This window comes from Myotis nattereri (genome assembly GCF_964212035.1).
Source record: "Myotis nattereri genome assembly, chromosome: 7".
In the NCBI taxonomy this organism is placed as follows: domain Eukaryota; kingdom Metazoa; phylum Chordata; class Mammalia; order Chiroptera; family Vespertilionidae; genus Myotis; species Myotis nattereri.
In genome coordinates, this window is record NC_138082.1 from 20,360,624 (window position 1) to 20,388,606 (window position 27,983).

General features: G+C 45.4%; 1 protein-coding gene and 1 long non-coding RNA gene across 2 annotated transcripts in view; one reads left to right on the forward strand and one right to left on the reverse strand.

The window, feature by feature from the left end:
* MARCHF4 (membrane associated ring-CH-type finger 4) overlaps positions 1-2,291 on the reverse strand; it is a 76,946-nt gene extending 74,655 nt beyond the window's left edge. The window contains exon 1 of the mRNA XM_081095222.1: positions 1,755-2,291. Within this exon, the coding sequence (XP_080951348.1) occupies positions 1,755-2,276 (522 nt within the window). The 5' untranslated portion in view covers positions 2,277-2,291. The remainder of the gene's footprint in view (positions 1-1,754) is intronic.
* A 2,559-nt stretch (positions 2,292-4,850) lies between these two features.
* Positions 4,851-27,526, forward strand: LOC308522349. Its single transcript, XR_013996234.1, has 4 exons — positions 4,851-5,165; positions 13,775-13,865; positions 26,842-26,992; positions 27,302-27,526. It is a non-coding gene; the product is annotated as an uncharacterized lncRNA (long non-coding RNA).
* The last annotated feature ends 457 nt before the right edge of the window (positions 27,527-27,983 follow it).

Below are 27,983 nucleotides of genomic sequence, written 5' to 3' on the forward strand. Positions count from 1 at the left end.
GTCTCCAAGTCATGCTGTTCTCTATGGACTAGGGTACTCTTACCAGAAGCCACACTCCCAGCAGCCCCTATGACATGCAGCCCTGAGCCAGCCCATGTGGGAGAAGAAAGAAATAACTTAAGAACTTAAGAAACTAAGTAATTCCTTGTCTGAGAATGGATGAGGCTCCTGATTCGGGCAAGATCCTGACCAGGTGGTCCCCAAAGTGAGGTTCCCTCTTGCTCTCAGCCAAGCCACTCTGCCTTGTGTCTCTGCTGGAGACCCAGCACTGGAGGTGATGCGGAGGGCTGGGAAAAGGGCATGGAGCAGGGACCCTGGCCCTTCTCCCCTAACTGAAGCCCTCAACTCTGGGCGGTACTTTATTTGGGACTTCAGGCAATCCTCAGCACAAGAAGAAGGAATCCAGCCCTCAAACTCTCAGAGATATGTATTCATCTGGATGTGTATATCTCCTTCCCTCATAATGCCCAGGGTGTGGCCTCAGTCATCATCTGTCCATGAGGTGCTTTCCCCATTCAGAGCAGAGATAAAATGAATAAAAATGTCAGCCAAGCCTGCCTCTTACAGAGCAAGCCCCCAACAAGAACCAGGCCTACTCGGGACACCAGCATGGCATCCCAGTGCACTGCCGTTTGTTCAGAGAGCACCTAGAAGTCTTCCCTCCACTTCCAGGAAATCCACAAAGAAGTGGCTAATGTGATCACATAACCCTGCCCAGGGCCCAGGTGAGTATTCTTTCCCCAGAATGAGTGACTAGATCTGATGTTCAGATCTGGGATTCTGCAGAAAGAGCTGCCACAATATGACTCTGGAAGAATGTGCACATGCTGTCCAGCATTGCAGACACTAGATTGAAAGTGGAGCTCAAAGGGGTGGGGTAAGTATGTCTGTGAAAATCTGAATGAAAGGGGTAGTGAAAACTCTCAGACTTGGGAAGACTCTGGTCTGTGAGGTACTTGCCATTCTCTATCCTGGAGGGGAGAGTGGAAGGGACAATCTCAGTTGATGTGCTTCAGGCCTGAGGAGGGGACTAGATACAACAAGATTCTCTATTAGTCTCTCTATTTCCCTTAAATTCACTCTCACCCCACTTACCTACCTGCTTTCAACCTAGGAAACACAAGTCTGCCAAGAAGTGTCTTAGCAAACTGCAGTCTCCTTGGACCTAGAATCTTTCTCCATTTTCTCTGAAGTGGCTAAAACACACTGCCGAGAAGGAAATGTAATATGGGAGGGGACAGTCTCTACATGAAAATGAAGCAACAGGCACAGGCTCATTGGGTTTCAGTCTATAAGAATAGGGAAAGTGGACAAGATCTCTGCTCACTTTCATGGAGGGAAGAAGTTTGAATCTGGGACTGAAGAAGAGCTGGGGAAAATGCCACTCACAATAAATCAGACAAAAGGACATCTTCAGGACAAGTGAACGGACCACCAAGTTCCTTCATTTCATTGCTCCTGACTTCTGGATCTTCTATTTTGAGGATACGTATGGAATTTTCACGTGGAACTGAAGATACTAGCATTGGAAGGAATATGCAAACACTGGATACAACCGAGCCACCAAACAGGCTCCACCAGGAACAAGACCCTCTTGGGGCAAACTTAACCAAAAGAACATCATTGAGCGTCTTAAAACTTACAGTCCTCACATTAGACACAACATAATGGTTCCCCAGAGCAAGTAGGCGAGTAGCAATCTGCGAGATCTGGAGACACTACAAGGAAGCAGGAAAAGGGGGAAATGGCCTTACCTGTTCTGGCCCCTGGAAGCAGATGCGGCACAGCGGGGTCCTCATGCCACTGTCCAGGCTGCTGCCCAGTGAGTAGCAGTCCTCAGCCTTCCCCTTACAGAAGTCATTTGAGGAGGCACTGCTGAGCAGTGAGGCAGGTGGCTCCGTGGCTGGGACACCCCAGTCATCTTCCACAGAAGAAGGTGGCAAAGGTGGTGGAGGTGGCAGAGGAGGGGTCTCCCTACCCACCCCTTCTCGAGGGCCCCTCCAGCCTGCCCACCCCCCGGCACCCAGAGCCGGAAGGGTATTGTTGTTGGCGGTCAAACCTGGGGGCTGGGGGTCTCCGTGCATGGGCAGGGGTGCTGGAGGGGGGCGCCGAAGTAGGAAAACCTTCAGGTCATTGAAGAGCATGCGGCAGCGGCACTTGAGGAGACCCTGGTGGCGCAACATCTGGGGAGCTGGGGTGCACAGTCCAAAGCGGTACCAGGCACAGCAGTAGCAGCAGCACCACCACCAAAGCAGCCCACTCAGGGGCATCAGCATGTGCCCAGTGGGAGCAGAGAGCCCGGGAGGGGCAGCTGAAGTCTTTGCAGAAGATAGGATGGTTTTGAGGGGTCCACAGAGTATCTGTGTTATGCGGGAGTCTGCTTTCTCACTGGTTCCTCCAAGTAGCAAATAAATTACCCCCAGGACTGAAGACTGCAAGTCACTGATTCTGAACTTTACCTGGAAAGCCCAACAATAAAAGCTTCTCTTGCTTCCACCCCACCTCACCCCAACCTTAGGCTTTGCTCAGGCTGCCTCCTTTCTGCCTTTGACCTGGGGGCACTGGTAGAGGGAGGGGGATAAAGGAAATGTTGAGGATAGTCTGTTAGGGCCTTGAGATGTAGGTCTAATTGTTAGAAAGTTCCCCAGGAGAGGATTATTGGGTTGTTCTCAAATTCATAGACAATGGGCAACCTTTCTTCTTGTATATAAAAAGGTGGGGAAGATTATAAATCAAATTTGGAGTGGACTGAGCTGGGATTAGGGCAAACTAGCTCAATGAAGAATTGAGGACTGTATGTGCGAGAGGGAAAAGATTATTTCTTCAGGTAGCCAGAGATTGGGGGGGGGGGTGGAGGAAAGGTAGGAAGGAGGGGATGGGAGACAAGTTTTAATTCTCCTGGGCAGAAAACTGGGGCAATTAACCCCAGAAGCACCGGTGTTGCTTTTAAGAGAGCAGTTGGATGGGGGGAAGGGATTACAGGTGAACTTGGACAAGGGTCTTGTGCTTTGCCTCTGCAGCCAAAGGGCTGCACAAAAAAGGGAAAGCTAATCGGGAGAATAAAGGTGGGGAAATAAAGGACCGAGGAAAGAAAAAGAAAAGATCTTTTAACCCTTGCAAAGCGCCTTCTTCCTGGAAGAAGGGTGTGTATGGGGGGAGGGGGAGGGAGGCAGTGGAGCAGAGAAAAGGGGTAGAGAAGAGGGGTGTGTAGAAAGGGACAGAAGGAAGTAGTTACATGACCTCAGCCTTTAGCCCACCCTGCGACAGTCTGTAAATCCTCGGACCCCTCCCCTGGGCTCCATCAAAGGTCCCTTCCGGCGAGGGGCGAGGGCCTGGAGAAGGGCAGGTCCGGGCGGGTGTGTGGCCTCGCGTTCTCCTCCTCGTCCTCCGCTGGACGGTGGTCGCCCCCTTGGTCTGGCTCCGGGTCTGCCCGCGGCCGGCGAGGCTGCTGCGAAGGCGGTGGCGACTGCTGGTCGGCGTCTGGGTGTCTCCGGGGCGGGGGCTCCTCTGGCTGCCGCTCGCGGTCCGGCGTGGCTGCGACTCCAGGCTTCATGATCCTCCTCCTTCCCGGGGGGCTGGCCCTGAGCCCCCGCGCCGGGGCAGCGCTGCCATGCAACCAGAGGCGAGGCCGGCGTAGGGTGGGGGAGGCTGAGGAGTGGGGAAGGGAGGTAATAAAAAATGAGATGGTACTAGTGGAAGAGGAATAATTCGGTTCTCAAATAATCGGAAAGAGTGCTCCTGGAGGGGTGGGAGCGAAGGAGGGCGGCTGCGGGGTCCTCGCCGCAGCTCTGCCCCCGCTACCCCCACCAAGGGCGGCCTCGCCGGCTCTCTTCGCCCCCAGCCCCCACGCCGCCACTCCCTCCTCGCCACCGCCTCTGGCTGGCTGGGCTCGCTGTTGCTACCTCTCTTCGCAGATGCAACGAGGTAAGGCTGGTTTGCGGTGCCGGTTGGCGGTGGGGAGAGGGAATCGAAGCAGTGTGGCCCAGGTGGGATGTAGTCCGCACTTGGCCCGGCTCGGTTCTCGCGACTCCCCAAAACCGTGTATAAATATATCTCCTCTGAAAGGGGAGAGGAAGCAAATCAGATTCCAGGCTGCTGCCAGGTGTTGTCTCGTCTTGCGCCGTTGCTCAGCACCCGCCGCCTTGACCGCTGCCCCCTTGGCTCAGGTCCCAAAGGGGTGGTGCTGGAGGAGAGGTGGCGTGGGCTGTGAGCTGACTGTCTGAGGACGGGAAACCGTGTTCTTGGAGCGAAGAAACCTCCCAGTTCTCTCTGCCGCCGCCGCGGCCGCCGCTGCTGCATTCAGCACCCGGGGCGAGTGGACAGCTCCCACCCAGGCCCCGCGCCCCTGCAGGTGGGGGCCTGGCGCAGACGCGGAGGGATGGAGGAGGGAAGAGGATGAGAGGGGAAAGGCTAGAGAGAAAGGGAGCCAGAGAGGAGACGAACTGAGCGAGGGAAGGGGGTGGGGAGGGACCAAAGGAAAGGGAAGGAAGGAGGAGAGGGAGGGATTTAAAAAGGAAGCGAGGAGGGAGCAAAGTGGAGGCAGCGGGGGAAAGGCAAGTGGGCTGGAGGGGAGCAATTCGGGTATGAACATGTATTTCCCCCCAGCTGGAAAGTATCAGTGGAGAGTAGGGCAGTAGAATTTCTTCCCACTGTACACTATCACCGCCCCCCACCCACCCCTCAGTGCACATACACAGACTTCTACATCTGAACCGGAGTCCATTTCTCTGCTCACATAAACATTTTAAGCAGATAACAATCTTCAAGCTTTGGAAGAGATAAAGTTTTATGATTCTCGAGCCGATACTGGCACTTAATGGAGAACAAGCCATTCATGACTAGGAACTTATGAGAAGGAAATAGTTCAAACAAGAAGGGGAATGCTAGCACCATTTTGCCAGTTTCTTCTGGAATTTAAGCCCCAATGGCAGAGGTTTATGAAGGGGAGTCCATTTCGATGCCATGTGTCTAGGTCAGTGGTGGCATGTAGTAGGTGCTCAATACATATTTGCTGAATGGATTATGACCACCACCGCTGTCACCAGAGTCATCATGCATCACTCCAAGCCATAGACCTTTCAATTGTGGAGCATAGGAACCTAAAGTAATGTGACAGCCTCATCTTAACCGACGTCTCCAGCCTCTCGCTGAGCCACTGACAAAAGGTAATTTGAAATGGATTTGAAATTTCTTTTCTTATTCTTTATCTGACTCATGTCACCCTACTCCATTCTCCTCAAAAAGTTCTTAGTGAGCAGAAAAGTAGAAAATTAGTCCCCAAATGTGAAGAGCAAGAAAAAGAAAACTTAAAGTGGTCTATACAAATGCTCAATGTTTGCAGCATTGCTTTCTTGCCTCTCCTTAGAGGTCTCTCTCTCTCTCTCTCTCTCTCTCTCTCTCTCTCTCTCACACACACACACACACACACACACACACACACACACACAGCTCCAGGGCCATAGGCTTGCACAAGCTATCCCAATGAGTCATCCACACAGCTGTAGCAATGTCTTTAGAAATGGTGGAGCCATAGACAGAATAGCATTCAAAATCTCTGCACCAAAATATCATTGGCATGAAGTTCAGCCCTATGAATCAAGAGAAAATTACCCCCTTTGCTGCCATCTCCTTGAATGATTCATTCTTACAAGCTCTGAGGAGCAAGGATCTAAGTCTAGGTCTTGGTTAAGCCTGTGTGGCTGCTTGTTTGAATCATGCTTCAGTACCCACCAAGGCAGTGGAGACCTGGCCCAGAGTGAGGGATTTGAAGATGATGCTGATGCTATTAATAAGTACAAAATAATGTGTATATTATTGATATCAGCACATGACCACTGTGTTGTAAAATGTATTTCTTTGTTTAAAAAAATCTGTCTGTTCTCAAAGCAAATTCTCTGGGCTCCACATCACCCTGTGCCTGCCTCTGTCATTGTGCAAATCACACTGCATAATAATGGTCTCATCATACATTCATCTCCCTTTACAAGAGTCAGAGCTCCTCAAAGGCAGGAACCAGTATTTGTATTTGTATCATCAGCACATCATATAGCACCTAGAGTCTGGTGGGTAACTAAGAAGATGAATACTGATTGAATGAATGAGTGAATGTCCTTTTTGTTTAGTGAAGCTACCATATTTCTCCCCTTCAAGTTAGACACATACATGTGAGGGCTCTCATACTTGATGGAATGTCTGTTTTACCTAAAATCAACTATCTGTTTTTGTGCTGGTAAATGCTGGCTCCAAGTGTGGCATGCAAGTAAACTGGGACAGGAGATAGAAAAGCCATACGAAGTCTGTATTCAGAGTCATAGAAAGGGGCAATATCCACAGGAAGACTCTTCCCCGCGCCTCCCACTGAAATCAGGATTTCTAGAAACAGAAAGCTGCTAAGGATGGGAAGCAACCACAGCACTGTCTTCAGAAAGATTGAAAGGCTTGAGCAGTGGTTCTCAACCTTGGTTGCACATTAGAGTCACCTGGGAATCTTTTTAAAATCCTGATTTCTGGGCCTCATCCTCCGGAAATTCTGTTTCTTTGTTATTAATGTTGTGGCCCCACCCCATAACAAAGAAACAGAATTTCCGGAGGATGAGGCCCAGAAATCAGGATTTTAAAAAGATTCCCAGGTGATTCTAATGTGCAACCAAGGTTGAGAACCACTGGGCTTGAGAGTTCTGTTTTAAATATAATGTAAATCCTGAAAAGCACTTCACTGAGTTAGAGCCTCCTTGTGCTGCTGATGAAATAGCGGTTGTGAGCCCCAAGAGTAAAAGCCACAATAAAGAAAATGTTAAATCAATGAGTCTCCATTTAAGCATTCAAAAAATATTTACTGAACACTAATCATAGGCAAGGCATTGTGTTGGGAGATGTGGGGGACACAAAAATAAATTGGAATTGCATCCTCAAAGGTCTAGTACTATAAATGTTTACATAAGCATAATAGAAGGTATAAAATAATAAATGCTACAAAGGTATTCAAAGTTGTGGGCGTGTTAGAATAAGGTGGTAATTAATGCTTACAACTGGGCAGCAGTTAGGAGAGAAGGGGGAAAGTTAAGATGCCAGAGCTCTAGGAAAGCCCTTTTCAATAAGTAACATCTGAACTGAGTTAAAATATGTAGAATTCAGAGGAGGGAAGGGTATTTGTGGGAGTGGGAATGCTGGATACATTAGCTCTTCCATTCAACTAGAGTGGAAGGTACTTGAAGGTAAGTAGCTGGAAGTGAAGTCAGAAAGTTAAGCTGGAGCCAGATCACAGAAGACCCCGAACACCACTCTGGGAGATTTATTCATTGACCAGGTACTTGTATTAATGGGTTTAAAGATTTGGAGCTGAAGGTAAAGGGCAGAAATAAACTTTATCTCTGAGCAGGTTAATTAACTGGATGGGATTTTACTGCTAACAGGTGAAAAGCAATCAATATTTTTCATTTCATGCCAGAAAGTTCTCAGCTCCTTAATAGATTTATTCTTTTAAATGAGGTTGTTTTCAGATATATTTCATTACATGCGGAGATGCTGGGGTCATGTGAATTAGAGCAGCAGAGGAATGAGAGCCACCAAGGAATAGTCTGCAGGAAAAAAAGAGACACAAAGTTTTGAAAAGAATTATTATGGAGGCCATTGCACTGGTTTCCCCAACCAGGGGAGCCCTAAAAGGATTCCATGCTAGCAGCTATTGCTTCTTCTTTACCAGACAGACAGTATTCAGGCTAGCAGGCGTTTTACAGGGGCTGGGGGAAAAGTGAGCCAGGAAGATTAGGTAGTTCTGTACCTAAGATCCTACAGCAAAGTGTCAGACAAAGGCTAGAACATCTTCTAGTCCTCAATACAGTTTGCTTTGCTCTCCATTCTATTGCAGTTGACTCTCTTCAAACATAAAGTTCTTTAAAAAATAATTACAGAGCCCTAGCCGGCTTGACTCAGTGGATGGAACATTGGCCTGCAGACTGAAGGGTCATGGGTTTGATTCCATTCAAGAGCACATACCTCGGTTGCAGGCTCAATCCCTGGCCCAAGTCAGGGTAAGTGTGGGAGGCAACCAGTGGATGTGTCTCTCTCACATTGATGTTTCTCTCCCTGTGTCTCTCCCCCTCCCTCCCACTCTCTCTAAAGATCAATGGAAAAATATCCTCGGGTGAGGATTAACAACAAAAATAATAGATAATTGCAGAATTACTGTTCTCATGCAAATTATTAATAGCTACCATGTACTGAGCCACACACCTTATTCATGTGTACTTAGAAACACTTGGGCACTTATTAAAACTAAAAATTCTTAAGGAGTCACCCCACGTTTACTGGATAAGGCTTTCTTGGGGAGCAACCGTGAAATCTGCATTTTTACATGTGCCTCAAGCAAGTGATTTTTTGGTCCTCAAAACTACTTAGGTGGTAGGTATTTTCCACATTATTTTTGGATAAAAATATAACAAGCTCAGAGAAACTAAGTCTAAAGTGATATAGTTGGTGAATACCAAAGTTGAGATTCTCATTGAAGCTTCTCTCAACCTAAAGTCTATGCTGTTCTTAGGATGCAACACTGAATTTTAAATTAAAATTTCAGGTACCAGATACAGTACCTCATACAGTTATTATCTGTCTGACATACTGTGTCCCATGTGAAAAGATAGTTCAAAATTCAGGTTAAGGTGTAGCAGGCAGCTTCTAAAAGAGCTCTCAATGATCCCCACCTCCTGGTATTCATGCCCTGTGTAAGTCCCTCCGTTTGAGTGTAGGCTGGACCTAGTGACCTGTTTCTAATGAAAATAATACAGCAAAAGGGATGGGATGTTCCTTCAGAGATCAGGTTACATCAGCCACTGTGCCCATGCTCTCTGCACCTCAAGGTACTCTACTCGGACCTCAAACAGAATTTGATCATTCACAAGACAATGCAAGTGTAATGTGAGTGCTCACTAGGAAAAATGAGTATTTTGGTGTGTGTAATTGGTGGGCTGAGCTTAGACCTGGGAGAGCTTCTTTTAAGCCTGTTGCCATGGTGCTTATTAAAAGATTCCTGGGTGGGTTCTTACCTCTATAGATTCTGACTTATTTGTCTAGAATGGGACTGGTGTGTTGTTTTGTTTTGTCTAGTTCCTTGGGCGATTCTGAAACAGAAATTGGTGGCACTTGAGCTCCACAGTGGAGAACACTGGCTCAGATGAATTTCTAAGCTAGGATCCTACCCTCCTGTTATCAGGCAGCACAGAAGCAGGGCTGGCCACACCCCTGCTAGGACTTGATCTTCTTCTCCAGACATGAGTGAGTAAAAAGCAAGTTCCAAACTAGTGTCCAAAAGAGTCAAGATAGTGACATGGAAAAGGTGCAGAGAAGGTATTCGTATGTGTTCACCACTGGAGTCAGGAACATTCCTGGTGACGGGGAGGCATCAGATGAAGGTTTTGCTCTCACAAAGTTCAGATCCTCGTGTAGAAAACAGATAAGTGGACAAACAAGTAAGTTAATTCCATGTGGTGATAAGTGCTATTGAGAAACTAAACAGGGTAACGTGTTAGGGAATAACCCACTAGCAGGTGGGTGGACTGGCAGAACAAGGTGGTGAGAAAGGGCAAAATAAACTTTTATTGTGTTTTATCGTGTTAAGAAACAGGAAATGTGGAGCTATTTATTACTGCAGCATAACTTAACCATTCCAAGAAACAGAGTCTTGGGTTATAGAAACAGCTTGGCCCCAAATCAGCTGTGTGACTTCAGGGACTGGCTACAATCTGGGCCTCCATTTCCCAGTCTATAAAATGTCTGCTTGGGATCAGAAGAGCAGTGTGGATCATTCTAACTTCTCCAGTCTGTGAAATACACAGCACTCACCTGAATTTGAGCCAAACCTGCATATGTGGGTAGAAAATAAGTCTCTGGTTTCCTTCTCACTTCATGTTCTGGTCACTTGATACCCGCTCAGCACTTCCTCTTCCTCTCTAAGGCCGCTGACTGGTGCCTGAAGCCACCTGTGTGGCCTCCTCTCCCTGGCACAGCCTCAGTCCAGAGTCCTCTGTAGGAGTTTGCAGTTTGGGATGCTCCTGGAGGGAATGGCTGGCCAGCCTGCCCCATGTCAGCTACAGCCCTGCTGCTCATCTCCTGTACCAATAACTGCGCAGGCTTCTCCGAGCTCTTTTTCTGGGAAGACAAATGGTATTATTAAATATTCAAAAAGCCTAAAATAAAGCAGTGGACATGAAAGACAGAATCGGCTTTTCCAGTGTGCTGAGAGGGCAGTTGCCTGCGCAGAGTGAGGCTGGGACAAAGAGGGAGGTGGTCTCAGCCGAAGATTCCCCAGGCTCCTCTGGCTGTGCCTCTGATGTGTCCATCCCAATCTGGCCACAGAGCATGAGAGCTTTTGTCCATTACAGGGAAAAAGCTCTCCCTCTTTGGTAACATATCATCTTGTCCCAGTGACATATGACCAATCACAGAATTCTACCTGTCTACAATGCATGTGTACACATACATACATCATCCGAAATAGAAATGTAATCTGTATTTGTACCACAAACTCCTCCAGTTCACATGTGTGCTGATACATCCTGCAAACTTTAGCCATGCACACATAACCCATTTTAACAGAGAGCCCACTTAATACAATGTGGCTTTAAAAAGAGCCTGTTTGAAATGGCTACCCAATGTGAACATGTAGGTTGATAGCTAGACAGATAGAAATATTGATTTTTAGATACATACATAGCAATAATAAAATCTTGAACTTATGTATCCTCCTTCCCTTGGGAAATTCACAAGATATGTCAGGGTTTCCCTGTGTGGGAAGCACAAAAGTTTACCTGTGCCTGAGATGTGAAGCGAAATGGATATAAACACAACGAAAGCCCCATAGCATCCTGGTTTATGCCATCTTGTACCTCATATACCCCGAGCATCTGAATTTACAACCCCCTAAAGTGGGGAAGACTTGAGATCTATGAATTATAAATAGATGGCTATAACACCATCCATGTGCATGCTGGATCACATGCTCCAAGTAATATTACTTGGAGATTTTAAAAAAAAATTGTACCTACATTTTCTGCAGTGTTTATCATTTCTACCTTTTCAGATTCATATAGTTATGGCTATAGAGAGCCATTACATGAATATATAATTGTGTGAAAACCCATTAAGCTACCTACCCACTTAAGATTTGTGCACTTTGCTCTGTGTAAGTAAGTACCAAATACTTCAATATAAAAATGTAAGAAAACACAAAGTTGCCTCTTGAAATCCAGGATGCATTCTCATTGACCAGAGTCCATATAGTAAAAGGTACTTAGTATGTGGGTGTGTCGCAGGGTCTGTTACAGCAGATAGGGTGGGACACGGAGTCCTGATTGGATGGCTCATGGTTGTGTGAACCTGGCCACTTCACTTAACCTCTCTGCGCTTGTTTCCTGCAAACAAAATAGAACCAACCTCAGAGAGTGACACAAAGACTAAATGAGAAAATTGTGGACAGCCTTTCACATGGCGTCTGGCATGTAGTCCACTCAGTCACAGTTGGCTATTCCCATTATGGTGGTCGCGACCCCCTACTCCTTCTTGGGGATCATTTATGTGCCACAGACTTGGCCCCTCACCCTCATCAACCATCTGCAAAAGCAAAAAAGATTAAATATAATCAGGGACCTAACTAATGATTTTTAATGCTCTGTTTGCCTAACCCCATCCACAACAGCCAGACAAATAAATTTTGGTTTTCCACACCCCCAGCTAGGTAGGCATTGAGCTTTTCAACTTCCTCAGCAAACATGACCTCTTCCCATCACCGGTGGCCCTGCCTATCATGCTGTTATTACCTCTGCTCTCTTTTTATGACCTTGAGCCTCCACCTCCTGCTCCTGGTCCTGTCTTCCAGAAGATCCCCTTTATGGACACCCCTGCAGGTGTATGCCCAGAAAAACTAGTCCAGCCAGCATTCCAATGCACTCATGTGGGGAATGGCATGTGAGTGGGGTGTGTGAGTGTGTTTGTGCAGAATGAACAAAGCAGGGCTGTGTAAGAAAGGCCTGGGTATGCATCCCAGGCATGTCCCTTAATACAAGTCACCTGACCTCTCTGAGCCTTAGTGTCCTTACCTAGAAGATGGGACCCTTGGAAGGTTGTGGTGAAAATGGACTGAGAACTCACATACCAAGTAATTGCCTAGCACAGTGCCTGGCATTAACACTGTGGAAGAGAAACATGGACTAGTGGGAGCTAAGGCCAATTCCTTGGGTAAGAGATTGTTTGCAGTTCTGTTGGGCAGGATAACTACTTGTTAACCAAAATAAAATCCCATGCTTTCTTGAGGATTATCTTCTCTAAACGTTTTCATTGAGAGTTGGTTCTGGCTAAGGCTGCAAGATTTGTGCAATTCACACATATTCGTGAAATTCAAGAATGTTATCTCTTACTGACAGACCATAATGACTGCAATAAACAGGAAAGACTGTTCTAATAAACAAGTAATTATAGTTGACAATAAATGTGTAAACATGATGCTAATTAGCAGATCCTCTCATTGCTGTTCCCAGTGTGGGGACCCATGTGCACATGCTTGGGAATATGGGTAAGAGCGGGCGCTGTGTTCTCATCCATAGGTATATGAATATGTGAGCAATAAGGGCCACCTACTTTGTCAATCTTTTTTTATTAGAAAATATTTTCTCCTTCAGTCAAGAAAATGAGGTCACTTTAGCACCTTGGTCTCCAATGTAATCCTTTTAAACTCAGGTTTCCTAGTAACCTTGAGGGACTGTGATTTATTACACAAAGTGCCTTTAGATTTGGGGACACTGGCCTCATTACCTGGCTTTTTCCAATCTTAGGTACAGAGACATGGCCTGTCGATCCTTGGGATTTGGGAGTGATGGGTGACAGAAGGCTGAAAGGAGAAGATGGTTAAGATTAATAAATGGTCTTAAACCTATAAATGGTTTTTATTGAACCATGAAAGAGAGAAGCCACACAGGGAGACAGTGACCCAAATGAAGACCCTGCCTGCTTGCAGACGGGAGGGCTGTATGGAGCTTTCCTTTAAAGGCAGAGTATTCCCACTCATGCTTCCCTGGAGATGGGTTGCAAAATTGTTTTCAATAAGGAACAGCTACAATTAATTCCCAGAAGCAAAAATCCTGAAGGACCTCACTATAAAGTTTTCTAAGGAATCCTCTTTTTTATTTTCTTTGTTTATTGATACAATGAGCAAAGGAAAGATAGGTATAATTTTTTTTTGCTAATCTCTTTCCTAAATCTTTTATTCCTCTAGTAAGAGTCCTCATGAACATCACTTTTCTTCCTTAGGTCCCCTTTATCTGACCATTTCAATGCCATAACTCTATCCAAGAAATATTCTTGGATAGTAAGCCAGGGAGAAGCACTATTGCTATTGCTTAGTGCCTAAGGACAATGACTTTTGGTCCAAAAACATTTGGTTTTGATCCCAGCTCCTCCACTATTTCAGTCAGGATAGATTAGGTAATGAGCAGCACCATATTTTCTTCCTTTCTTTCTTTCTTTCTTTCTTTCTTTCTTTCTTTCTTTCTTTCTTTCTTTCTTTCTTTCTTTCCCTTCCTCCCTTCCTCCCTTCCTTCCTTCCTTCCTTCCTTCCTTCCTTCCTTCCTTCCTTCCTTCCTTCCTTTCCTTCCTCCCTCCCTCCCTCCCTCCCTCCCTCCCTCCTTTCTTTCTTTCTTTCTTTCTTTCTTTCTTTCTTTCTTTCTTTCTTTCTTTCTTCCTGTTGTTGTTAATCCTCACCAGAGGATATTTTTCTACTGATTTTTAGGGAGAGTGGAAGAGAAAGGGAAAGACAGCATCGATGTGAGACTGCATGAGCCCTGACCAGAGCCCAGGCCAGGGAGAAGCCTACAACCAAGGTATGTGGCCTTGACCAGAATTGAACCCAGAACATTTTGGTCTACACTGAAGTGGTTCTCAACCTTCTGGCCCTTTAAATACAGTTCCTCATGTTGTGGCCCAACCATAAAATTATTTTCGTTGCTACTTCATAACTGTAATGTTGCTACTGTCATGAATTATAATGTCAATATCTGATATGCAGGATAGTCTTAGGCGACCCCTCTGAAAGGGTCCTTCTACCGCCAAAGGGGTCGTGACCCACAGGTTGAGAACCGCTGGTCTACAGGCTGACGCTCTGTCTGTTGAGCCAAACCAGCTAAGGCCATATTTTCTATTTCTTAACACAATAAGTTTGACTGAAGAACAGCTGCCTTCATGAAGAGGCTCAGCAATCTAGGCTGCTTAAATCTTATGGCACCCTCTTCTACCTGCCTGCTGTATCCATCAGGATTCTTGGGGAGACCAGACAACACATTCAGAGGCTTTCTAATGAAGATACTATATACACTAGTCACAAGACCATCTAATGAAGATGTATAAGTAAGATTAAGTGAACCAATGGGGAGTGTTGAGTCACCCAAGAAGGTAACAACAGGGAGTTAATGCCACCTTTAGGCCTGAAGGAGAAAAAGGAGGAGGTAGTAATCCTATATAATAAAAGTCTAATATGCAAATTGTCCCCTCAACTGGGAGTTTGACCAGGAGTTCGACCACTTACTATGAAGTGATGGCGAACCTTTTGAGCTCGGCATGTCAGCATTTTGAAAAACCCTAACTTAACTCTGGTGCCATGTCACATATAGATATTTTTTGATATTTGCAACCATAGTAAAACAAAGACTTATATTTTTGATATTTATTTTATATATTTAAGTGCCATTTAACAAAGAAAAATCAACCAAAAAAATGAGTTCGCGTGTCACCTCTGACACGCATGTCATAGGTTCGCCATCACTGCACTATGATGTGCGCTGACCACCAGGGGGGTGGTGTGGAACATGGCGGGCATCAGTGACATGGTGCTGGCAGTGGGCGGCAGTGGAGGTGCTGCCGGCCTCAATGGGCCCTGATTAGAGCGGGGCCGTGGAGCAGGTGAGCGGGTGATGCCAGGCCAAGGCATGTATGAGTGGGGCCCAATGGCGCCACCAATCACCGCGCAGTGGTGGTAGGAGGTGGGGCTGCCACCCAGCTCCCAGGCACTGAGAGAGCTGGGCGAGAGCCCAATGACTCAGGCAGAGGGGGGCACATGGGGGCCCAGGGGCCCAGGTGCTGCCCAGGGCCCAGAGATCAGCTGGGACCTGCCCTTCCACACCACACGCTTGTGCTTCGATCGCCAGCCAGGCCTAGGGTCCACACCCATGCACAGATTTCATGCACCTGGCCTCTACTATGGAATAAATGAAAGTGGCACCATGGAAGGGGAACCACCCAACAGAAGCGCTGGGCATAGTAGGATGTAGACACTGTCAGAATCATGACAAAGCAAGGAGTAATCATGAGGAATAAATATCTGAATCTCTCCTCCTTCCCTTTCATCTCCTGATGATGCCAACTGTTAACCAAAGCCAACCAGAAGCCAGAGAACAAGGAGAGCCGGGCAATGCAGTCCTAAGAGCTCAGCTGCAGGGCACAAAATCAGCTAGGGTTGAGCACACACAGCACACCTGTCTGTACCACAGCTCGCTCACTCTCGGGACCTTTCTTAGCTAACACCTCCTCCCTCCCTCCCTTTTCTCTGTTCCTTCTGATTTCACTGTGCCAGGTTGACTGAGCATCTCCTTAGGTGAAAAGTGCTGCTTGGATAGAGGTAATTAAAGCCACAGGAATGACCATGTGGAATGAGTAATTCACAGGCGCCAGCCCAGAGTGTTCCTAGAGACAGTTCCGTTGACCTCCTACTGCTGCTGCTGCTGCTATTTTGAGTCCAAGCACAAACACAGGTTTTTGCCTCTGTAGTTTCTTGGTGGGCATCTGCTGTTTTTGTTGCCCAGCATCTTGATTCCCCTCATCTTGATTACCATTCCCAGTTTTCTCTGGGATATCACTCTTTCCTTCCCTACTCTCAGCTCATGTCTTTGGGTAGATTTGACTCAGCCCTGGCTTAGAGGTGGAACATGTGACCTAGGCTTAAACCCTTCATTACCTCTCATCCCCTTGTACATAGTAATTGGTTCAGGGATGAACATGTGATACAGTCAGACCAATAAAATATAGTGACATCTTACTAGAACTATTGCTATGTTCCAGGTAGGACATTGTAGAAGACATTATGGTTGACTTTCTACTAATCATCCTAGGTGATTATCTAAGCAAGGGGCTTTCAACCTCAGCACTGCTGACATTTTGGACCAGATAGTTTTTTGTTGTCAGGGACTATCCCATGCACTCTAGAATGTTGAGTAGCATCCCTGTCCTCTGCCCACTAGATACCGGTAGCACTGCCCACTGCTTTTGTGACAGCCAAAAATGTCTTTAGATATTGTCAAATGGCTCCTATGGTACATCTTTCTTGGTTGAAAACCACTGGTCTAAGCTAACCATGGTAATTTTATTCCACTTGCCAATGATTAGTTGAGGAATGAGCAAGTGGGGCAGTTCTGTTCCATAAAATATGAGTAGGCAGTTCTGTTCCATAAAATATGAGATTCTAGAAAACATTTCCTTTTTCTGAAGAAAGAGTTGTAGGAAGACATAGTTTTCCCTGCACATTGCTATGTTGAGATATGACAATGAAATGTCACCATGAGGGAAGCCTTTCTGAGAAAATAATTGATATTGAAAATGAAGGTGTAGAAAAAAATTGGGTCCTTGATGACATGGTTGAGGCACTTAATTAACCAGTCTGGACCTCACCATGTCTTTGGATTTCTTTTTATGTGAGGTGAAAAGTTTCTTTATTGTTAAGCTAACTTAAGTCAGATTTTCTGTTGTTTGCAGCTCAAATTATACCAACTGACAGACTTCAACATGAATGTATGTAACTGAGAGTTTTGGGATGTTCTCTTGTGATCACAAAGGGAAATCCTACCTAACATGAGAAAATACAGAGGATGCAGAGCTGAGAGGAGGGAGAAGAAAGGAGTTTTAGTGACAATGGTTCAGATATATGAGACAATACATTTTCTTTGCTTGGCTTTAGTCCATTAGAGTTGAGTTTTCTGTCCCTTGCAATAAAAAGGGATCTAACTGATACAGGTGGAATAGGAATAGAGCCTCCAGCATCAGAAAGTCACCTCAGAACAGACAAAAGATAAAGCACTTTGGATGACAGTCCACCCAAGTTAATGTGAATCCTTTGACTGTGACTATACCAGCAAATAAAGTAAATGAGGCACCACCCGATCTCCCCCAGCCCGCCTTTCCCAAATACAACAGAATACTTCTGCCTAAAATATTAATGAAATTAAGGAAAGTATGGTCCTCAAATATAAACAGTTGTCACAATTTCAAATTCTGCTGACTCATTATAGATTTTGCCTACAAATATCCATACAGATATTTGGTCTTATTAGATGATACGGAATCTATAAAAGGAAAGAGTTAAAAGGAAACTTAGATACATCCTATCCCACTTTCTCATTTTACAGAGGAGGAAACAGGCCCAGAGAGGGGCATGCCTTCCAAGGTCATGCAGTTACGAAGTAGCAGAACCAGGGCCAGAAGCCATATGTCTTGACTATGCTACCCCTATTCATTCTCCCTCACTTCCCCTTCCCAACACTGGGTCCCATTTTCTGAAACAGTCCATGCAGAAATTGGGCATTTGGCCTGACTTTCCTGACTTTCCCAGCATTTGGATCTTATATTAGTGGCACCCATGAGAACACACACTTTAAAATCTTCTTTCTGGAGCAGCTGTGTCAGCAGCCCTGGGAAGCTCTGGGACAGGCGGGAGGGACCCTCACCCTTGGCTAGGACAGATGGCCAGTCTGACAAGGCTGGACTGGCCGCCTGCTCTCCTTCAGGCTGAGTCGGAGCCAGCTGGATGCTGGAGGGCGGAATAACTGGAGACAGCAGAGTGGGAGGAGGGGCTCTCCCAGTGGCAAGAGGCACAGAAATCTTTTGTGCCACCAAAAAATTGAATCCAAATTTAAAGCTGACACACAGGTGGAGTGGGCGGGCCCCTGTGATTTGATGGGTTCTCTAAGGTTCTGGTTGCCTAAAAATATCTTCTCTACCCACCTGCCTAGGACACCCTCCCTTCTTATCAGGCCTGCAATTCCGACCTGACCCGTTGTTAGAGTCGTGAAGGTTTTAGATGACAAAGGATGGAGCACGTTTCTCAGCAGGTCACCGTTAAAGCAGGTTTCCTGGGAATGGAAGGAAGGCCCTTGTGTCTGCTCCTTTTAGCACAAAGAGCTAATACTGCCAGGGGCTGAGAGAAGACAAGAGTGGCCTACTTTGCAATTTCGCCTCCTACAAAGGCACCAATCAGTCCACTCATTTGTGCCCATATGATCTGGGCCTTGAAGAAATTAGGCAGTAGGCTTTAGCAAAAATAAAGCCAAGAGGCCCACAAACAAGACATCATAGTCTGCCTTCTTTGCACTCCTATTTCATTTTTTTCTGTATGGAAATCTGGGTCTATGTGAGATAGGGTATGTGGCGAAACAGCTGTAACCAATAAGGGCTACAAGAACTATTAAGGAGCTAGGAAGACCAACCCCCAATGAATTTATGACTTAGAACCAGCAGAAGACCCACTCCATTCAACATGGTGACTAAGTTCACCTTGGAGTAACCCGCCTAGCCTCATTAAGTGCTCATTGTAACACATTAGCATACTAAATGACACACCCCACACTGCCTTGGTGGAAAAGGGAAATCCCATATAAGGACACAACATGGCCAATGGGGCTCTTCAGAAAAGTCTCCACCCCTTTCCTGGAAAAATCCTGTATATCCCTCCCCCTTGTTGAATGTCTTTCCCCTGACTAAATGAGACTCAATGGAAGAAGTAAACCCCACTAGGGCGGGCTGCTCTGCCTGTGGAGTAGCCACTCTCTGTCCCACTGCTTCACTAATAAACTCTTTCACTTTAAACCAGGGGTCCTCAAACTTTTTAAACAGGGGGCCAGTTCACTGTCCTTCAGACCGTTGGAGGGCCGGACTATAGTTTAAAAAAAAACTATGAACAAATTCCTATGCATACTGCACATATCTTATTTTGAAGTAAAAAAACAAAACGGGAACAAATACAATATTTGTATTTGCATGTGGCCCGTGGGCCATAGTTTGAGGACCCCTGCTTTAAACTCTATGCTGGCTCGTCTTTGAATTTTTTCCCGCATGAAGCCAAGAACCCTCAGTGGGTCACAGACCTTTGGGTCCCCAGACCCCCAGAAAGTCTGCATCACAAGTTTTCCTTGTGCTTGCTGCAGCCAGATATCACAGTGTTTCTAAGCTCTATAGGGCTCTCCAATTATTGTTGCTGTTGTCCCCTAAATTCTTTCCCATTTCTTGCCAACACTTCCCCTTGGCCAATCCCAGAAAGAAATTAAAAATCCTGGCATGCTCTTGAGAAGTATAGGGATGAAATGGTGGGGTGCAGGGAGGGGCAGTGAAAGAGATTCATGACCCTGATGATTGATTCTGTCCACCCCATTCTGACAGGTGTGAGCCTTTGCTCTGCTCTGTCAGAGGCTGGGGTGAGGGAGGGAGATGGACAGGAGGGTCAGAGGGAATCATTGCTGGCAGGAAGAGCCTGCCAGGCAGCAGAGTGATTAATGATTCTGGGCTTGCAGAGCACACAACAGCCAAAGGAGGCGTTGGGCCTTGTGCTAAGAATTTATAGGCTCTGGCATGAAGGGGAAGCTCTCTGAATAGTTAAGATGCTTGGTATAGGCCTTATTGGTTGGAATCAAGGTGGGTAGCTCAATTGGGCTAGATAATTTATTCATTCACTAGCAAAGTGGACAGGACTAAAGAACTCAACTGAAGAAATGGATTCATGTCCCACCATTCTGTGATTGTCTTATCTGAGCCAGACATACTGGTTCGGGGAGGGATTGGGGGAGGGTTTGTCCTTGAAGCATACGGACACTCCCATTGTCAATCATACTGGCACAAATTTAATTGGATGTTAGCTATAAGGATATAAGAAGAAGAATGTACATTGGGAAACAAAAAATGTTTGTTCTCCCTGGAGTAGGATATCACTCCTGTTGGTGCCCCAAAGCCAAGAAGAACCCTGGGGCATCTCTAGTGTGAATGCCTGCTGGGGCAGAGGGAGGGCTGCCCTTTGCCAACCTAGGCAAGCCAGCAGCCAAGCAAGTAAACAGATCTGGAGGATGCACCTGATACAGAGCAAGAGATTGTAATATTTCTGAGTTTTCATAATTTCTCTCATTAATCCCAGACTTAGAGAAAAGTCTCCTTAAGATGCAAAGACTATCTCTGTGATGCTGTAGCGGCAGAGGGAACCATCCCCTCCTTGAGACCAGAAAAGTAGAATGAGTGACCATCACATGGCAGCTATATCTAGTAGGAATAGCATGAGGGTCAGTGGCCAGAGCAGTGACTCAGGATAAGACAGAGTGAAATAACCTCACAGACTTGTCCTGGACATGGGTAAGGCAGAACTCGAGGAAGCTCTCTGACGTGGTTTGAGGGTTTCAGAGGACTGGGGTCTCAGCTCAGGCCACTATAATGTGAAGCACTTTCTTTTACTACACCAGACACGTCCTGAGGGGCCCGGCATTGTGTTGGGCTCTACGTACACAGGGATGAATTAAACATGATCCCTTCCCTCAGGACCTTCTTGCCCATATGACTCTACCTCGGCCCTCCCAGGATCCCAGGTAGGAAAAGGCATCTAAATCCTGGGCTCCGAGGGAACCACTTGTTTTCATGGCCACTGTCCATGTTTCCAGGTCCTTGGCTTAATTTTAGGAACCACAGCTTAACAAGATCTGGAAGAGAGGCTGGAGAGTGTCTGGCTCAGTCCTCTGATATAACAGACTTAGAGGCATCTAAATGGTAAGAGCTGGTGGGGGAGAGGGCATCCAGACCTGTTCCCTGGCGAAAGGGAACTTTCTACAAGTGATATCAGAGCGTCACCCTGAAAGAAGGCAAGTCCTGTGGTCAAGTGTGCAGGCTCAGACACAAGGATTCAAAGCCTAGTTCTGGCTCTGTGGCCATGGCCACAACTGAGTCTTTGAAAGCCTTCATCTTCTCCTCTGGTCATTGCAGCTACCCCCTACCCCCTATCCCCCACCCCCCACCCCAAGGAATCTGTTGAGGATTAAATGAGAAAAATCCGTGTCAAGGGGCTCATGCTTTATATGGTACATTAAAAACGCACTGTGGATTTCAATTATTTTAAAAAAGCTTTTTCTCAAAATGTGCAGGAGTGGAATTGATTTACCTTTTTTTTTCTGCTTCAAGTACATGTCAACTGTAAACCTTGCTACTTTTAATATCATCAGTCATTACTAATCGATGAGAATATTCTTGTTGAAGCTCTTGACTCTTCCATTTTCCTGCACCTCCAGTACCTTTTCCTGTAGCTCTCAGCTTCTGTTATAATACTTTAGGAAAGACGGGATGTTCTGGTCATCTATTGCTGCATAACACTACCCTACAATTTAGTGGCTTAAAACAACATTGGTATTCATTATGTATCATGAGTTTATGGGTCAAGATCTTGGGCAGGGCTCCATTCATATTTTGCTCCATTTAGTGTTGACAGAGGTTACCTAATGATACCCTGTTTGCATTGGTGCAAATGGCTAGAATTCTGTGCTCAGCTGGAATGGTCACATGCTCACACATAACCTCTCCAGCATGGTCGCTTAAGTCAGACTTCTTACATGGAGACTCAGTACTCAATCCAGCTTCCGAATTCCTAGGATATCATTTCTACCATGTTTAAGCGATTCTCCAACACCAGATTCAAGAAGAAAATAATTAGGCTCTACCTCTCAAATGTAAGAGTAGTGAAGAATTTGCAGCCATACTTAATCTACCAGAGGTGATTAGAGCAACATTTGAAATGTAAATATACAAGCCATTGGGGGGAAAATAAGAACTAGACATGATTGTCTATCCCCTCAATGAACTCTGTAAGCATAAGAGTATTGGAAAATACACAAAGAAAATTTTTGATAGAGTGCAAATGCCTGTATTTCCAAAGCATTGTAATTCAAATGAAACCATAGGAAAATAGCTACAACATATACTAGGTCAATATCTCTAAGGTAGAAAATTGATACAAATCAATAAGAAAAAATAAGTTCAGTACTAAACTAGGCAAAGCAAATGAATGGACAATTCCCCCAAACAAGAAATGCATATGACTAATAAATATGTGGGGAAAATTCAATCATAGTCCAAGAATAGAAATCAAAAATATTTTGTAATCTCTTTGACTTTGGCTGACCACAAATACTCTATTGGGTACTGGCAAAGATGTTGGGAGACAGGCATTCTCAACAACATCCTGAAAATCAACTTGACAATATATATCAAAAGCTTTTAAAATGCCATATTCTTTGAACCACTAATTCTGCTTCCAGGAAGATATCCTAAAGAAATAATTATTAATGTGCTCAAAGATTTAGAGAAAAAGAAATTCATTACAGTATTGTACAAAATAACAAAAAAGGGAAAAATCTAACAAGACATTGCTTAAATAAATTATAACATATTTGCATAATATACTCGTAATACTACATAGCCATTAAGAACAAGATAAAATGTGCTATTGACATGAGAAAAATTTCACAATGTTTTGTTAAAGGAAAACTATGCAGAATGATTCCATTTTTGCAAGAAAAGTTATATTTATTTACATAGAAGAAAATGTTGGTACCAAACAAATATAATTGCTCCTACTACTCACAGCCACTTACAGGCACAAATCTACTGACTATTTCACTGTGACGGTCATGGGTTGAATTGTGGTACCCCAAAAGATGTTGCAATCCTAACTCTCTGACCTTTGATTATGACATTATTTGGAAATAGGATCTTTGCAGGTGATGAAGTTAAGATAAGGTCATTCAGGTGGTCCCCAATCCAATAAAAAGAGGAATTTGCACACAAACATACACACAGAAGGAACGCCATGTGGAAATGAAGACAGAGATTGGGGTGATGCAGCAGAAACCAAAGAAAACCAAAGAGTCCCCCAGGCCACCAGAAGAACCAGCCCTACAGACACAGTGATCTTGGACTTTCCCCTCCAGAACTGTGAGATGTTGAATTTCTGTTGCTTAAACCACCCGATTTATGACCCAAGTGAATTAACAGGCTTGTGATCCTGCCCACTGGATGGGTCTGCCTGGCCCAAGCTGGAACAATAAGTCTCCTTGGAGCTTGGAGTTGGGACAACAGCAGACTGAGCGTATGAGGATGGAACATCATGGAAACTCCAGGCAGACCGGAGGACCACGTGTGAACGAATGAGTGAGCAAAAAGAATGGTCTTCAGAGAGAGATTAGAGCACATGAACCAGAGGTTCCTCGGGAGGGAGATCTGAAGGCCCCACGGAGCCAGAAAGAGCAGTTTTGGTGTCTGGTGTCTGTTTAGTTCTCTTGAGGCCCAAGGATACTCTGTAGGTTTCTCTGGAGCCCACGGTGGCTATCGATAACAGCCCTGTGTTTAGGTCACCCAGAGTAGATTTCCATTCCTTACAACTCAAAGGGCATTGGTGAAAGCAGTCAAGAAAGATACATAGCAAATACCTGATATTTCCAGATGGTCATTCTTACTTCATCCTTAAGACTTATCATAGTTTCTAATTTTTCTACAAGAAACCCATATAATGGATTTCATGTTTTTAAGCTAACTAGATGAAATCATTTATTCATTCACTTAACAAACAGTTGTTGAGAGCATCCTGTGTGCATGTGCCAGGCACTGTTTTAGACCTTAAGGATGTAATAAACAAACCCACAAAAAATCTTTGCCCTTGTAGATATAAAAATAAAGACCATAGATAAATAAAATATATCGTATGCTAAATACTGATAAGGGTTATAGAAAAAATAAAGCAGAAGGAGATGAAATTGTCAAGCGAGGTGAAGAATTTTAATTTTAAATACAGTTATCAGGAAAGGTTTCAATGAGAAGGTAAGTTTGAACCAAGACTTGAAGGAGGTGAGGGAGCAAGTGATTTGAATGTCTGGGGAAAGGGTGATTCAGGCAGAGAAACCCACAAATGCAAAGTACCTGAGGCAGGAGTGTGCCCGGCATATTCCAGAAAAATCAGGGTGGCCAGTGTATCTGCAACAGAATGAAAGAGAGGGTGAAGACTAGGAAATGGGGTCAAAGATGTAATTGGGAGAGGAAGGCAGGCCATCTGGGCCTTGTAGGTCATTGTGAGGAGTTTGAATTTTTTAGATTATTAATCTATCAGGGTGTAACAAATTATCTCAAGACATAGCGGCTTAAAACAACAGCAAACATTATTATCTCACAGTTTCACTGGTTTAGGCTTGAGATTGCAATCAAGATGTCAGCCAGGGTTGTACCATCTAAGGGCTTGAGTGGAGCTGGAGGATTCACTTCCAAGATGGGCCACTCAGCTGACAGAAGGTGGGGCTGGCTGGTGGCAGGAGGCCTCAGCTGCTCACCAGATGGGCCTCTCCAAAGGCTGCTTTAATGTCCTCATGACATAGGGACTAGTCTGCTTGGCTAGGACTAGCCCCCATTTCTGACCCAAGACAGAAGAAGGTGAAAACTTCAATGTCTTCTATGACTGGGCCTTAGAAGTCAGATTTCACACACAATATTTGGCAATATTTTATTGCTTACACAGCCCTATGTGGGAGGGGACTAAACAAGAATCTGAATGTCACCTGCCGGTGTGGCTCAGTGGTTGATCATTGACTTGTGAAACAGGAGGTCAGGGTTCAATTTCTGGTCAGGGTACACGCTCTGGTTGTAGGCCCAATCAGGAGCATGCAGGAGGCAGCTGATCAATGATTCTCATCATTGATGTATCTATCTCTCTCCCTCTCCCTTCCTCTCTGAAATTAATAAAAATATACTTTTTAAAAAAGAATATGAATGTCAATAAGCAAGCATCATTGGGGGCCCTTTTGGAAGCTGGCTAATACAATTATTGTATTTATAATAATAAAAGCGTAATAGCCCTAACTGGTTTGGCTCAGTGGATAGAGCATCGGCCTGTGGACTCAAGGGTCGCAGGTTCAATTCCTGTCAAGGGCATGTACCTTGGTTGCGGGCACAGCCCCAGTGGGGAGTGTGCAGGAGGCAGCTAATCGATGTTTCTCACTCATTGATGTTTCTGACTCTGTATCTCTCTCCCTTCCTCTCTGTAAAAAATCAATAAAAATATATATTTTTTTAAAAAAAGCATAATATGCTAATTAGACCAGACAGCCGAATGAACTTCTGGACGTCCTTCCAGGTGACCTTCTGGACGAAGCCAGGGCTGTGAGGGCCCAGGCAAGCTGCTGCAGCTGCAAGGGCCGAGCCCCTTGCACGAATTTCATGCATCGGGTCACTAGTTTAAATATAATTTCCAGTATATGCAAAGACAGACAATTTGCCAATTTCAGCTGCATTCCCCTTGGTAGGATTTATCTAAATATAACCACATTGAGGAACCAAATAATTCTCCAATTCTCACTTCCAGGGGACATCCTCTGTGATAGCCAATCTTTAATCTTAAATCCTCTCCTGACATGTTATTTGTCTCCAGAATGAAAACATCTTACTAAGATTCTTTAGTTTAAATAACCCAACTTTAGCTGGTTTGAACACAAAGAAATGGAAATTTGGGGAAGGATGCTGCAGTGTCCTACAGAAACCATGAGAGAACTGAATGGCCGAACCCCACGCAGGGCAGGAACAGGGTGCTTCTGGAGACCCCGGCACCCGCAGCGCGTGGCTCTTCCTGGGAGCGCTTTCATGTGACTCAGCTGAGCCCAGGCTCCCATGCCAAGCTCCAGTGCCAAGCCCCTGCGAAAGGTCATCTGATGGGCTTGAATGTGTCAGGTGTGCCCCCCTACACACACACACACACACACACACACCGACCGAGAAAAATCCACTGGGACAGAAGGTATGTGATGCACACTCCACAGCTGAGGGCTCCCCTTGAGTACTGTATGGAGGAAGTGTCCAAAGAATAGTGAGTCTTTGTGAGCTGAGCAGCCACCCGGGAAGTGTTTCTTGTAAAGCTCATAGACATATTGTACTCAGACGGTCACTGTTGAGGTTTACTTTTTTGCACTATTGTATGCATGTTTGTCTGTATTTTTACATAAAATGATTTTTGTTATATACCAAGCAAAATGCACAAAAATTCTTTCATAGCATCCCAAGTCCAGTTCAAAAGTTCTTGATTGTATCAGGGCTGGATTTTTTGTTTTATTTTGGTTTGGTTTGGTCTTACATTTAAATTTCTTGGTTGTCATTTAATTTTTTTTTTTACATTTAATTTAATTTGGTTCACATTTTTCACTTAATTTAGTTTGATTCACATTTTAAATTTTAGTCTAGCCCAGGATCACCCCCTATGGGACATTCTGGAAAGGTGGGGAGCGTTTTGGGTTGTCCCAATGATGGGTGGAAATCCCATACCTGACCAGCAGAGGCAGGGACCTGGGCAATTTTGTCCTTTGCAATCTGGGTGACAATTCTGTGCATGCCTTCCCCTGTGCTCCACAACTTTAAAATGTCCCACTAGACATTAGGGGCCTGGAAGCGTACTTATAAGTTGAGCTTTAGAATATAATTCGGTTATATATGTAAACGGAAGGACTTTTTTAAATGGTTCTTAATTACACGAAGTATACACTAAGAATGGCACTGTTATGTAAATTACGGGAAGACTATACTTTATTTTGCTCAATGCTTTACCAGGAGTTGCTCACTATTGTGGAAAATCGTGTCACTAACAGAAATGGTGCTAATGGTAACCGAGTCTCCAATATCCCTTCATTAGTCTTCATTCACAGCTGTCACATGGGTGGTGATTGTACTTTTGGGAACTAGCATCTATTTCATTATGTCTTCCAGGGTAGGCCTCGCTGAGCTGTTTCCGGTTGAAACACACCCCTCAGTTCCACTTTGAACTCTGAGTGCCTCTCAGCCCCTCTTCTTACCATGCCCAAGGCAGACACGGAAGTCTCCAGCTGCTCTTTTCCTTAGGATGGCACCTGACATCCAGGTTTGGAGTGGGGACGGGCAAGCGTTGGACCTGGATTTCCTGAGCTCCCTGATATTTGTGAGGGAGAGGATGAGGGATGCCCTGTGCGTCACAACAGAAAGATAACCGGTGGCCGTTTAGGAGGAGGAAGCTTTCTATTGTCTCACTCCTGCCACCCATTGCTGCCACCGTCATCACCAGCCACCTTATAACAAAGCAGCTAATTTACTGGCTTTGGATTTAACTTACATTTCCCCAGTGCCTCCCCTACGCCAGCCACTGTGCCAGACGTCTCACTGTGAGGTAGGCAGTATTGTCCCTGTTTCATAGGCAAGAAAACAGAGACTCCGTTTCTACAGTATGGAAACAATCCCGAGAAGTCCGCCCAGAACCTTCACCCTGCTTCCAGGAAGGGGTGGAGGGTCCGTTCCAAGTTCAGACAAACCCAGGTCTCCTCTCTTTCCGTTCTCTTTGTCCCTTTTCTGTGCCTCTGTGGGCTCGGAGGAGGGGGCTGGGAGGAGTTCTGGCCAGATGGCAGGGTAATAAATAAATCTGATTTAATAATGTGTTGCTCTCCTCTTAATTAAAAGGCTTTTCCCTAAACGACTTGCTGATCACACAAGCAGCACACACTGGCTGGGCATGGATTGGGGGACGGGGGAAACCTGGGCTGAGATGAGGAGTTAGGTGAAGAGGCCCCAGATGGGCAGAAGCAGCCCACTCTACATACGCAGGCAGCTCCGGGGGCTCTGACCTCAGGGCTGAAGTGTGTTCAATCTGATGACAGACCCTTGGGGTGCTGGTTCTCCTCAGAGCCCTGTGTTCGTCTAGAACAGTGGTTCTCAACCTTCCTAATGCCGCGACCCTTTAATACCGTTCCTCATGTTGTGGTGACCCCCAACCATAAAATTATTTTCGTTGCTACTTCATAACTGTAATGTTGCTACTGTTATGAATCGTAATGTAAATATCTGATATGCAGGATGTATTTTCATTGTTACAAATTGAACAT